The sequence below is a fragment of the Acipenser ruthenus genome, chromosome 18 (genome assembly GCF_902713425.1).
Source record: "Acipenser ruthenus chromosome 18, fAciRut3.2 maternal haplotype, whole genome shotgun sequence".
NCBI lineage: Eukaryota > Metazoa > Chordata > Actinopteri > Acipenseriformes > Acipenseridae > Acipenser > Acipenser ruthenus.
This window is the reverse complement of record NC_081206.1, coordinates 6081811-6095077: the sequence shown is the minus strand read 5'-3', so window position 1 is coordinate 6095077 and position 13267 is coordinate 6081811. Positions and strand designations below refer to the sequence as shown.

Here is a 13267-nt window from a genome sequence, read left to right as displayed (position 1 = left end):
AGTGTGCTATATTCATACAGCTTGGTCATTTTTAACAACAAAAACTCTTTTCCACATGCCGTAACCTGCAGATGACTGTTGCATAGCGTTGCCATTGAACCAGCATTACAATGAGTCACAGAACTGCATTCTGTTTAGTGAACCTCTTTGAGTACCTTAAATACAATAATGGGCACCATTGTACAGTATAGTAAAGGTAAAACATTAAGAGATGAGCACATCTGTGTAATTAATTTGGTATTTAATTGGTTAAGAGGCAACCTGTTTCAACTTTAAAGCCTGTTGTTAAAATTAAAACTTGAAAAATGTAGTTATGTTTCACCAGCAAAGCACACATAGCTATCAAGTTGCGTCAACATCTGACCTATTAACTAACAAAAAGAAAACCAAATAGTTTGAATTCCTATGCGAGATACAGGTGCTTTAGAGAATCTACTTTTGTTTTAAAGGTTTGACACCATTGTATTTTAGCAGGAACTGTCGTCTGTAATGCTTAACGCTTTCACAAAGGTTTTACAACCAGATTCAAGAATCAGACCTTTTTTGAGTTGCAAACTAATCATTAAATAATGTATGGGTAAATACCAGTGTACAGCAGAGATGTGTTAGAAACATATCTCTTGATTCAATAAGGAGGGGATAAAACGTTTGAAAGGTTCATGCAATGAATGGATTAGGCTTTCATTATTTAAAAAGGTTAATAACTCAGGTCTCATAGAGACTGCGAAAAGATTACAAGGATAAACCAAAATTAGAAGAAAAAAAAATTAATTACAATTGCAATACCTTAAATTATGTAAATGCAACAAACCATGTTAACAGAAATAGAGATTGGAAGTGAAAGGAAGGGATAACAAACAGTTACCGCCGCTAACCACAGGGGTAGTGAACGCACCAGCACAAAAGAGAGTCCTCTATTAAGCAACTACCCCGTGGTAATAGGGGAGGGGCGTTCACAGTGACTCAGGAGTCAGATCTGCATGGCTGAATTGTGGTAAAAAAAAAAAAATAATAATAGAAAAGAAAAGGCTTGATTTTGAAAATAATTTATATAAGTATTAGTGTAGCAGAAGGAGCACATAAATTAACTTGTAGTGTTATTTATTTCAACGTGTTGTTGCTTATATATATATATATATATATATATATATATATATATATATATATATATATATATATATAAAACTTTACCTAACAGACCACAATCTTTTTTCAAGTTTCTTACTGTTCATACATATTAGTCTTCATGGTGTTAAAACATTTGTGAATTAGGTTACAAGCACGGGTTTGTTAAAGTATGACGAAACAAATGTACCTTTAGGCTACCTGAGACCAGCTGTACCTTTCTAGGGCATTCAAATATTTGTTTACATTTGCTTGCTACAGGTCTGATGTCAAACACTGCCTGATAGCAGTGCTTGTATACATTAACATCTTAGTTTTTTACCGAAACGAAGTTAATAGTAGGCTTTCGAGTTGATACTTGAAGTCAATAGTCTTTTAAGTTGATAACAATAGGTTGCTTCTAAATGTTGGAGCTTAACTTTTTCCTTCGTTTGGATTATCGGAGTATCAACTGTTTCCGCATTCCCTGTGTTCACACAACTGGTTTCACCTGATCGGCGACACACACACAACCTGAAAGGATTGAATCCTAAACTTAAAGGGTTGGTTGTTTCAAAGTGATTCGTTTTTTTGTTTGTAATCTCCTTAACTCGTTTCCTCCCATGTGGTGCAGCATGCATTAGGATGGAAGCGTTCTTTCGAAGGTACCTGCCTTGCCTAGTCAAACTGTGGGACTGGCTCTGGCCCGGCGGCCAAGAGGATCCCGTCAGCCGTCCCGCTGAGATCCGCACTGTAGCAGGTGACATTAAGATCCCAGCACCTGCAAGAAAGACGTCAGCGCCGCTCTACGCGGCATTGTATGATTTCACAGCCAGGAGCGAAGAGGAATTGACTATTAAAGAAGGTGATAAACTGTCGGTGATAGAAAAACAAGGGGACTTCGTGTTAGCCCAAAAACTTTCAGGCTCTTTGGAGTCGGGATTAGTGCCTGCCACCTACGTGACGCTCATTCGGGACGAATTTGCTAATAACCCGTAAGTACAAGGCTGTTGTGATTTAAATTCGTGTTTTTGTTGTAATTGCTATTTTATTTGTAAATTAATTATACTATACTCTAACTGTTTGGGCCTATATTACGCAGGGGATATGGAGTAAATACTAAAAATTAGATATAATTTGGCTTTGTGGTAAAACCAGGACGCACCATCCACCCGCTCTCCCTCTATGGATCAAAAGGTGTTTTCTGTTTTTTTTTTTACAGGAACCGCGCCTATTAAAAATGGCACAGTACGATACTCTTGTGTTGTTACGTCATTTAGCTTATAGGCTGCACCTATTGTTTACCAGCAAAAATAAAGAAGTGTCACAATGACCAGATGTGTCATGGTTGAATATTATTTCAAATATTTCTTTTGTTTGGTAGAATATTCTTTCATTGGTGAGATCTTAGTTTTTACAAACGTTTTTATCTACACCAGGGACAGTAAATGTACCATCGCAGAGCAGTTAAACCACTACATGTTTACAATAAGCCTAGTCACGCCTGATCCTGTTTCCTATTAACAGTACAGGTCACAATCACAGGCGTTACAAGCTCAATGTAAAACATGGAATGGCTCCCACAGCTAAGCTGTTTAATGTGTACCTCTGAACGAGATTGTCTTGGAGGGCAATCGTATTCATACGCAAACTAGCAACAACAGCAAGATATCCCTTTTAAAATGTAAAACAAGATAACGTCTTTGTTAGCAGAGACAATTAAGTAGTACAAGGTAACGATACACGTTGTAACTTTAGTAGTCGCAAATTTTCTACATGAAAACTGATCCTCGTGATGGAAGTATGCAAACTACACACAAGGGCACTCAGTTTTGAACAACAATGCATTGCTATGAATGGAGAAGTCATTTCATGATCGGGTATTTCAGATGCATTAGACTGGTGCACTGCAGTCTGATCAAGCTTTTAGAGTGAGGTTTACTAACCTCTGGGAAGCTATTTTTGCATTTGTCAGGTATTCATTTTGTGTGTGTGTGTTTTCTTTTAGTTGGTATTTTGGAAATGTGAGCAGAAAAGATGCAGAAAAACTGCTAATGTCCCCTCTGAATAAACCAGGCTCATACCTGGTGCGCATTAGTGAAAGTAACAGTGATGAATATTCTCTATCAGGTAAGTCTGTTTTATTTCTGTTTACTTACAAGTGTTTAGGTACCTGGTGTTACATACAAAATATCATGACTTCTCTACTCCCCCTGCGAGGTATGACACAGGCCCGGTTTTTGGGATGGAACCGCATAACAGTCTCGCGTTTTGATTGGTCCATGTCTGTCACATGAATATGTCGTCACACGAGTGGAAAAGCGGGCAGGCATTTTTAACATTGTGATCAGATAGAGAGAGTGATCTGCTTTCCACAACCTTACCATTAAAATATAATGTGGTATTACACTGTACTGATATTACAAACTATGAGGAATTACTTTATATAAATTATCATGTTATGCACGAATGTAAGAATTGGCTTTCTGTGGTGGTGTACTTTTTCTTTCAAGTAGCATATATCTATAATCGTTTTTGCGATATATTTTAATATAAAACATATACGCTATTGCAGTTTTGTTACAGAATACATTAGTTTATCTCTAATGTAATCAAAGTTTTACATATAGACTGCCCCTGTTTTCATTTACGTCCCAAATTCTGGGCCGCTTTGCTTTTCAGATAATGTCCCAAATTCTGGGCCGCTTTGGTTTTTAGATAACGTCCCAAATTCTGGGCCGCCTTGGTTTTTAGATAACGTCCCAAATTCTGGGCAGCCTTGGTTTTTAGATAACGTCCCAAATTCTGGGCAGCCTTGGTTTTTAGATAACGTCCCAAATTCTGGGCCGCTTTGGTTTTTAGATAACGTCCCAAATTATGGGCAGCCTTGGTTTAGATAACATCCCAAATTCTGGGCCGCTTAGCATTTCTGAATTCAGCCCAGTTTTGGGGAATCAGCTGACAGCCGAGTTTATGCATGCACAGTTTACCATAAACTGGATCGTGAATTCATTTGAGAGTAACCCTTAGTACATTAATCAAAGTTCATGTATTTTTTACTCTCCCCAGAAATCTTTTTTTTTTTTAATGAAAAAAACAAAAATGTAAATGTTAAAAAAACGTATTTCTTATTACATGAAGAAACTACATTGCACTGAAATAGATACATGAAAATTAATTTAAGCATTCGTTTTCCTTTATTAAAGGCTAATATCAAAACACATTTTTGGGAAGGAACATGGTATTCTGAAAAAAGGACATCTCGTTTTCTTATGTAACATACATCAATATATTGTAGTGTTTCAGGTTCTTTTTGGACAGAAATGAGACTGCAACTGTGAGTAGATGAAGGCCGTTTATTTTGACAATAATTAAATAATCACAAAATAAAATCATAAAGTGAGGGAAAGGAGACTGGGAGTCGAAAGTGAAAATAAATGATTGTAGTAATTTTTCTTTTACTCCAACTCCAATTCCCCTCCACACACGTGTACCACCATGCAATCCTGGCACGCACACACCACCATGCAACCCCTGCACGCATACACCCACCATGCAACCCCTGCATGCATACACCCACCATGCAACCCCTGCACGCACACACCACTATGCAACCCCTGCACGCATACACCCACCATACAACCCCTGCACGCATACACCCACCTTAGCAATTCTTTGCAAAATATATTTTCGGGTATTCAGCCCCATTCATGTCTATGGCAGTGTTATAAAACACATTTTCAGGCATATCTCTCGAACCCGAGCACGTAGAACCACCATTCAAAGTGATATAGACTCAGGGGAGCACCCCAAACCACCCCCTAAAAAGGTGTGGTGGTTCACCGAAAAACTCATGTCATGACGAAAAAATTCACTTTGCCAAGCCGTCCTGGCATTTGAACCATAAAAATAGTGACTCCTTGTGCGGGGCCCCATGGGGCCCCAATGCAAAAAAAAAATCAAGTTCCTAACCCCCACAGAACCCGAGATACGCCCTGTCAAAAATGTCCAAAAACTACCCTTTTCGGGGTTATCTCCATGACCCCGGGGCCTAGAAACCGGGTTGAACTTCCTAGGGTCATGTCTGGGGGCCCTCTTTCACAGGGAGCAACCCGTTTTCAAATGCTACATTTTCAACAAATTTTCACATTTTCAGCATGATGGCATGTCAAGGTTGCATTTCCAATAGCTTTTGAGCTCCAGGTTGGCAAAAAAAGTCTAAACTGGTGTCCTTTCTAGCTGGGGACACGTCACTTGGAGGGATCGACAGGGGCCCCGAGGTGGACCTCCATACCGATTTTCAAGTCTTGGGGACCCCCGGAACCCAAGATACAGCACCCTGAAATATGTCTATGGGAAATCCCATTATAAAACCCCTTTGGGGCAACGGCCACCATCTGGCGGTGGGGTGGTGTTTGAACCCGTGGCTGATGTCTTTCTTTAGCTAAGACTCTTGTGTATGCAAAGAATGTCCTTATGAGTTTGTTGGCCCAGGGGTCGTGGAGATACGGGTACGATAAGAGACCACCCCCTTCCCTATGGCAAATCCCATTATAAAAACACCATCGGGGTAAGGCTCAGCTAATGGCGGTCGTGGGTCTTACGAACTCGAAGGAACCCATTTTCTTTAGCTAAGATTGTTGTGCATCTAAAAAGAGTACAGAAGCACCAATTTAAGTCCATTCCAAGTGTTTTGTGATCACAGTATCAGCCTGAGTGTATCGGTGCACAATTTTGCACCAAAAGCGAGGGGAGGCGAAAAAAAGCACTACATACCCTATTCTTTAAGATATCACTTTGCACTGCAAATTTGAGGAACGCAACCACTTAGCAACTTGCAAATTGGTACTGCAATTTAAAGGCCTGTAGTGCCTAACTGATTCAAGTGTTTTTGGAATGATTCTTGCAAAGACTGATTTATAAGAAAAAAGAGAGATTGACAAACAGCATTTTGCTTTATATGCAGAAACGGGCAACTACAAGAGTGTGTCAAACAAGCTGTGAATGTCCCAGGAGGCTACAGAGTACCTCTGAGTATGAATCCAGATGCTCGCAGTACCTGTTCTTAGATGTCCGAAACCACTGTATCGCTGTATAACTGTATACCCTATAAATATAACTTTTTATTGTGTATTTGAGGAACACAACCAATTACAAACTTCATTTGAATTGCTGTGCTATCAGAATATCAGTGTATAACTTTGCTGGGTATTGCAGTGTATGCTGGGTATCAAAAGGTCTTCAAACTTTTACAAAAGGCCGTCAAAGTTACAAAAAAATAGGTGTGCTCCTAACCTAATACTTGTCTTTTTAATTCTGTGCATCCAAATACTTGTAGTTAAAAGTTTTAAGAATTAAGCTTACTGTTTGTTGTTCTGTCCTAAACCAGCAGTTTGTCACCCAGATTTATTAAATAAACAGGGGGGGGGGGTCATCAGATTATTCTCCATTTTATTGTAACTGAGGTACCGTTCAGTTGAGTGAAAATTGTAAAGGGGTACTCGAGCTGAAACCTCCAGATAGAAGGGCTACAGTTTCAAAAAAAGGTTGAAAACCCCTGACCTACAGTATAAATGATCAGGAATAGATAAGGGAAATGCTGACTAATACAATACAATAGGATTTATTTGAAGTTGTTGAAGGGCACTGGTCTCTTAAACCCAGAAGTTCTGATAAACCCCTATGCCTCACTATATATTGATGGACATTACATAAGCAAATGAGATGACCTTTTTTTTTTTTTTTTGGTATACCATGTTCCTAAATGTTTTCTGAGGAGAGTACAAAAAACATTAACTTTGATTCATGTACTCTTAAATGAATTAACGGTCCAGTTTATGGTAAACTGTGCATGCATGACTTAGAAACTCGGCTGTCAGCTAAGCAGAATATCTCAAAAACTGGCCTGAATTCGAAAATGCAGAATTCGGAACGTTATCTGAAAACCAGAATTTGGGACGTTATCTAAAAACCAAAGCGGCCCAGAATTTGGGACGTTATCTAAAAACCAAAGCGGCCCAGAATTTGGGACGTTATCTAAAAACCAAAGCGGCCCAGAATTTGGGATGTTATCTGCAAACCAAATTGGCCCAGAATTTGGGACATTATCTGAAAAGTAAAGCGGCCCAGAATTTGCGACGTAAATGAAAACAGGGGCAGTCTATATGTAAAACTGTGATTACATTAGAGATAAACTAATGTATTCTGTAACAAAACTGCAATAGCGTATATGTTTTATATTAAAATATATCGCAAAAACGATTATCGATATATACTTGAAAGAAAAAAGTACACCACCACAGAAAGCCAATTCTTACATTCGTGCATAACATGATAATTTATATAAAGTAATTCCTCATAGTTTGTAATATCAGTACAGTGTAATACCACAATATATTTTAATGGTAAGGTTGTGGAAAGCAGATCACTCTCTCTATCTGATCACAATGTTAAAAATGCCTGCCCGCTTTTCCACTCGTGTGACGACATATTCATGTGACAGATATGGACCAATCAAAACGCGTGACTGTTATGCGGTTCCATCCCAAAAACCGGGCCTGTGTCATACCTCCCCCCTGCTCCCTGGTTCAGTACTGAAGCAAGTCAAACCAAGTTGAACGCTCACTAACTTATTAAAATAGCATTTGTAGCTATATGTCCTTTATGTTGTAGGTTAATCTAGATCTACATTACAACAAAATGCAACTTGTATCATAAATTGTGAAGATAATATGGGGGTCTGCTACACCAGAGCACACCAATTCTCTGAAACTCTAGAATGACATTGAAGGTATATTTAAAATGTGGGAAATAAGACCATGTAGCTTTCTCAGCACAGTTTCAATTAAATATATTTGCTGAAAGGAAGTGGTTAACCACATGCTGGTGGTATTGGACAGCTGCGAAACATGAAGTGTAAATGTATCATAGTATGGGCTCCTGCTTTAAATATAAAACTAGACCTTAAAGATCAATATATACAGTGTATAATTAAATTAGAAGTGCTGTTCAATTCAAAACTGAACATAGGGAAGAATAGAAGATGACATAATTGGTGTGAATTCTCTTTAAAACGCTTCATGGATGCATGTGGAGGTTTCAGAGGTTTATGTACAGCGAGTCAGTGAGAAGTCCAGCTGTCTCATCTCAAATCCTTTTTCAAATGATTTTCTTTGTTCTGCATCACATGTCTAGTTGGCTCCTGACTCCTCCTGCCATAGCTACTTGCTGACTGTTCTGCAAAGAGGGGTCAGTAAGAGACCAAGGCAAGCCCTGTCAAAGCACATGTGCAACTGAGTTAAAGAAAGAACTGAGTGACACACCACTTTCTTTTACAAGTTCAAATACTGCACTCAAAACTGCTCAAAAAACAAGCCTGTCGATGGCATCCATCCCTTTACAATTGGGGTTATCAGTAACATGGTGCTCACTGTGACTTTTATTCTCTGTATTATCATGTAAAAATAGAAGTCTGACATAGTCAGAGGGACAGATATAGCCCTGATTTCTGATCCTCTCAATAGCTTGTGCATAAGAATGTCCTTTTCAAGTTTCATCATAACTCAATAAGCATACGTGTGACTGACAGACAACCTCCGTATACCCCTTGATTGTGATGCGTTCAATAATCTGTGCTTGAGAACAATTGGACATGTGGTTCTTTGGACAATGGAAAAGTCTAAAATGACATTCGGTTCCCATAATGCTTCTTGCCTTAAGGACGCTTTCATCTGTCTGAGAAGCAATTTCCTGTATACCAAGTTCAATTCTAAATAAACCATTAACGCTTCATAGAAATACCATTGTCTCACTAACTGATTGTAAATTTGTAAAATGTTGTTTGTTTGTTTGTTTTTTCTGTAGTTCGGAATGAGACCCAACCCAATCATTTTCGAATCTACAGAACGCACGCAGGCGATTACTATATTACAGAGAACAAACATTTCCCCTCCCTTGATGAGCTGATAGATTACTACCAGAGCCACTGGAAGAGTCTAGGGGTGCTATTAGCTCAGCCTTGTACACAACAGGTATGACCACTGTCTTCAAATATTTATCATATTACCTGTCAACCATTATTAGTAAGAAATATCTAGCATCCATCGGTATCATAGACAGAAAGCAAATAGTGACCACAGCCTTTTTGGTGTGTGTACAACATATGCATCGCATATAGTTTTGGTTCTTAGTTTTGTAAAATGAACAGATGTTTAACTGAAAATCTTACAACCTCTTTCAAAAAACAGGATCTAATTAAAGACTGGAGTAAACGCTTTGAAAGTATGCGTTTTATCAGAGCCAGCTCAGACCTGTCGGTGTGTTCGGTATGCTGTGCAAAATTGTGCTGCTGTTTGTATGCTGAGCAGTCTTTTCACCCGCACACGTACGCATGGCCAGTGTGCTTCAGGGAAAGGGTTGACGTTCAGCTTGGTTTTCCAGAAGGAGCAGTTTGAAGGAGATTCCTGGGAGAGGCCCCGGGAAGAGTTTGTTCTCCAGGAGAAACTCGGGGAGGGCCACTATGGAGAAGTCTGGTCAGGAGTTTGGAAAAAGACAAAGAAGATGGTGGCCATTAAAATGCTGAAACAAGGTGAGCTCTCTGATCAGCTGAATGTAAAGCAGAACGTGTACATAATAACTTGAAGGGATTATAGCCAATCGGATAATTCCATAAATGTTGCCACGCAGCTTTTTGAAAGAAGCACATTTATTTTCATTTGAAATGATATCCAGTATCATACCAGGTTACAAGTCCGGTATGTAATACATTCTTTCAAAAATAGTCATAATATTGTCAGGTGTTTGATACCATTTTGATTAAAGCAGACATCAGCTGCTAGCCACAAACAAGTAAAGACAAACTGTTTCTGTGGTAAGGGTTTGCGCAAAACCAATCATACCACTATTTCAAAGTTCTGAGGTTATGTGGAAGAAGTTTTAAAGAAGTGTCATGGCTTCGAATGGGTATGTTCCCATTTTTAATCTGATTGAGCAAGCTGACAAACTGCATGCAACGTGCCAACAGGAAGTTCCGGTAGACATATGTGTACATTAGCAGGAATAACTGAGGATTTCGTAACAAAAACAAATCACGTATTTACAGCAACTATGCTGATGTCATAGCACCACAGTCCTGTGCAACTTACAGGGTGAGTATAACAGAGTAGCAAGAAATATCCTGTTTCAAAAATTGCAAAACCAAAAATAAATACAAATTGTATCCAACAATGCGGCACGAAAATGGTGCTATTTGCTCAATAGTTGAACGTGTGAATGTGGTTTGCAGTGCATTGCTGTTGCTTTCACACACACACACACACACACACACCAGCAAAACAATAAATGATTTATTTTGACTTATAAATAAATAGCAAAGACGCATAATAAGAGCCGATTAGTAATCAGGGCGATATCAGAAAATATGGACCGGTATGGGAACTATTGGGGCCCCCAAGAGAAGACAATGGCCTGAATTGCCAACCAGTCTGTAATTCAGTGCATTTTTATGACTAGATATCAGTGGTGATATGGAATGTGAAGGTGTCTTTTGCTTTTGATTTCTGTTGTTTTATGTCGCGTGGACTGGATATTGCTGTAGCTTCTCAGGGCTGGTTAATTGTTCAATGTGTTTTGTTGGTCACTGACAAGCTTTTTCTTGAATTTCTCTGCAGAGGACATGAAGCAGGATGAGTTTGTCAAAGAGGTACAAGCCCTGAAGAGCCTCCATCACCCCAAACTGATTGAGCTCTATGCCATCTGTACCCGCGGAGAACCCGTCTACATCGTCACTGAGCTCATGTCAAAGGGCAACCTTCAGGTCTACCTCAATTGTGAGTGAATGACAAAAACATTGTGTGTATGGATACTAATGAAATGGAGAGGTAAATTTCATCACTGCTGAAAGCACTTGCTGAAGCTTGTGCCTACTTGACTTTTTTTTTACATTCACCTCAAAGAAATAAAAGAGCACAAATGTAAAACCACGTCAAAATGCAGACATATGCAAGCCCAGGTGTAAAAATGTATTATCTTTCATCATTTGCTCTTCATATCAAGGGAACTTAGGACAGCATTATTGACCTCCATTGAAGCACACACCATTGCATACTATTGGAGTGGTGAAGCAGTTTCGCTAGTATAATGATGCTATCCAGTGGTGGTATATGAGCTCAATTCTGAGCTTTTTTCTCTTTCTGTTTTTGTTGGCCCTCACAGCTGCTGAGGGCAGGCAGTTACTCCTGGCCCACCTGGTTTACATGGCCAGTCAGGTGGCTGAGGGGATGGCCTATCTGGAGGATCGGAAAATCGTTCACAGAGACCTGGCTGCTCGCAACATTCTTGTAGGGGACAATCTTGTCTGCAAAGTTGCCGATTTTGGACTTGCACGCATCATTAAGGTAAGGTCCAGTAAGATACAATCAAGTGGGATCGGGATGTAGTTTCATGAGCGAGTAGAGTTACTTTGAGTCAAACAGTACATAACAGCTGTTAGATTCTTGAGTCAAGGAATAAAAGAACAGTTGAAGTGTATTGAATTGAATGTTAATTTGGTAACTGGTGTTCCTGCAGGACGATGTGTACTCAGTCAGTGCAGCAACTAAAATCCCTGTGAAGTGGACAGCTCCGGAGGCTACCTCTTTTCACAAGTTTTCTGTGAAATCAGACGTCTGGTCCTTCGGAATCCTCCTGTACGAGATTGTAACCTACGGCAAGATGCCCTATGAAGGTAATTGATATTTTGATGCTCTCTTTAGATCACAGAAGTTTTATAGATTGCTGAATTAAACAAAACATACAAGCAGTGCTGCTGAAGCCCATACATGCATATAGGGCAGCAGTGTGGAGTAGTGGTTAGGGCTCTGGACTCTTGACCGGAGGGTCATGGGTTCAATCCCAGGTGGGGGACACCGCTGCTGTACCCTTGAGCAAGGTAATTTACTTAGATTGCTCCAGTAAAAACCCAACTGTATAAATGGGTAATTGTGTGTAAAATAATGTGATGTCTTGTAACAATTGTAAGTCGCCTTGGATAAGGGGGTCTGCTAAGAAATAAATAATAATAATAATAATAATAATAATAATAATAATAATAATAATAATAATATCACATGGTGTATAAACTAGAAGCAGTTAAATACTGAGTGTTTGTTGCAGCATTGCATCAACAGGCTCTTAGACAGTCAACCAATCAACCATGTCATATGATCCCCAACAGCTTTCCTATACGGCCAATTGTTTTGATTGTGTAATTGTTTTCCCAGTGGCTTGTCCTGAGCCGGAAATGTTCATTTACAGATCACCCATCTAAAAGGCAGATATAACATTTCTTGTTTTATTTTTGGCCTTTGTTCTTGCAGGTATGACCAACAAGGAGGTTGTAAATATGCTGAACAAAGGCTACAGGCTCCCCTGTCCTGAGAACTGCTCCAACACCATTTATAAAATCATGCTGGACTGTTGGAAGGACACTGGTACAGAAAGGCCATCTTTCCACGCCCTCCGTAGCCAGCTTGAGGTCATCTACTCAAAATTGTACTACAACCAATCATAGCATGCACAAAAGACCTTGAGATAGATATAACTGAAGGGACCATGCATCTAGAAATGCAGGCATGTGGGATCATTCTGTCTTGTCACTGCAATATAAAACCAGTTTGATCTCAACAATCTGTGGCAAGTTTCCATATGGCCATCCAGCTACTGGAACCTGCACCTTATACATCAGTCTCTGCGTGACACTAAAGTGGACTAAACATATTCATTGGAGGATTCTCTCTGGAGGCTGAAGAAGGTGTCTCTTGAAAATGTGCAAAATTTGTTATCGGGTCATTTCTGTGCCATTCGCAGAGTAGCTAATGCAGTTCGTTGTACAAACAATGTATGTGGCCTATTTTTTTTACCCATTTTGTAAGGATTGTGTTAATGAAATCTGATCAACATAATGCCTCAGGTTCATATATAAAAGAAAAAAAAGTATTCAAATATGTATGCTGAACTAAAGGTAGCAATACATTGCTCTCTTAGCATATGCATATCATTGTGATGTATTGGTACTACAGTATATACAACACGGTTGTTGCTTTTGCTGATTCCTGTCCCTATTATGAATAAATCTCAAAGCACATTTTGAACATTTATAGAATATATTTAGCTTTTGTTTTCTTGT

The 13267-nt window shown here is 39.2% G+C and overlaps 1 protein-coding gene across 2 annotated transcripts; it reads left to right on the top strand.

Moving 5' to 3' along the window:
• Positions 1 to 934: 934 nt before the first annotated feature.
• LOC117420338 (tyrosine-protein kinase Srms-like) lies at positions 935 to 13245 on the top strand. Of its 2 annotated transcripts, XM_058990999.1 has the most exons (9): positions 935 to 994; positions 1739 to 2099; positions 3113 to 3234; positions 8968 to 9134; positions 9544 to 9691; positions 10773 to 10931; positions 11317 to 11498; positions 11671 to 11827; positions 12459 to 13245. In XM_058990999.1, the coding sequence occupies exons 2-9, from the start codon at positions 1750 to 1752 to the stop codon at positions 12650 to 12652; spliced, it is 1479 nt and encodes a 492-aa protein (XP_058846982.1). In that variant the 5' UTR covers positions 935 to 994; positions 1739 to 1749; the 3' UTR covers positions 12653 to 13245. The 2 variants fall into 2 exon arrangements, with proteins under 2 accessions (XP_058846982.1, XP_033889666.3); XM_034033775.3 differs by lacking the exon at positions 935 to 994 and having other exon boundaries at positions 1385 to 2099.
• The last annotated feature ends 22 nt before the right edge of the window (positions 13246 to 13267 follow it).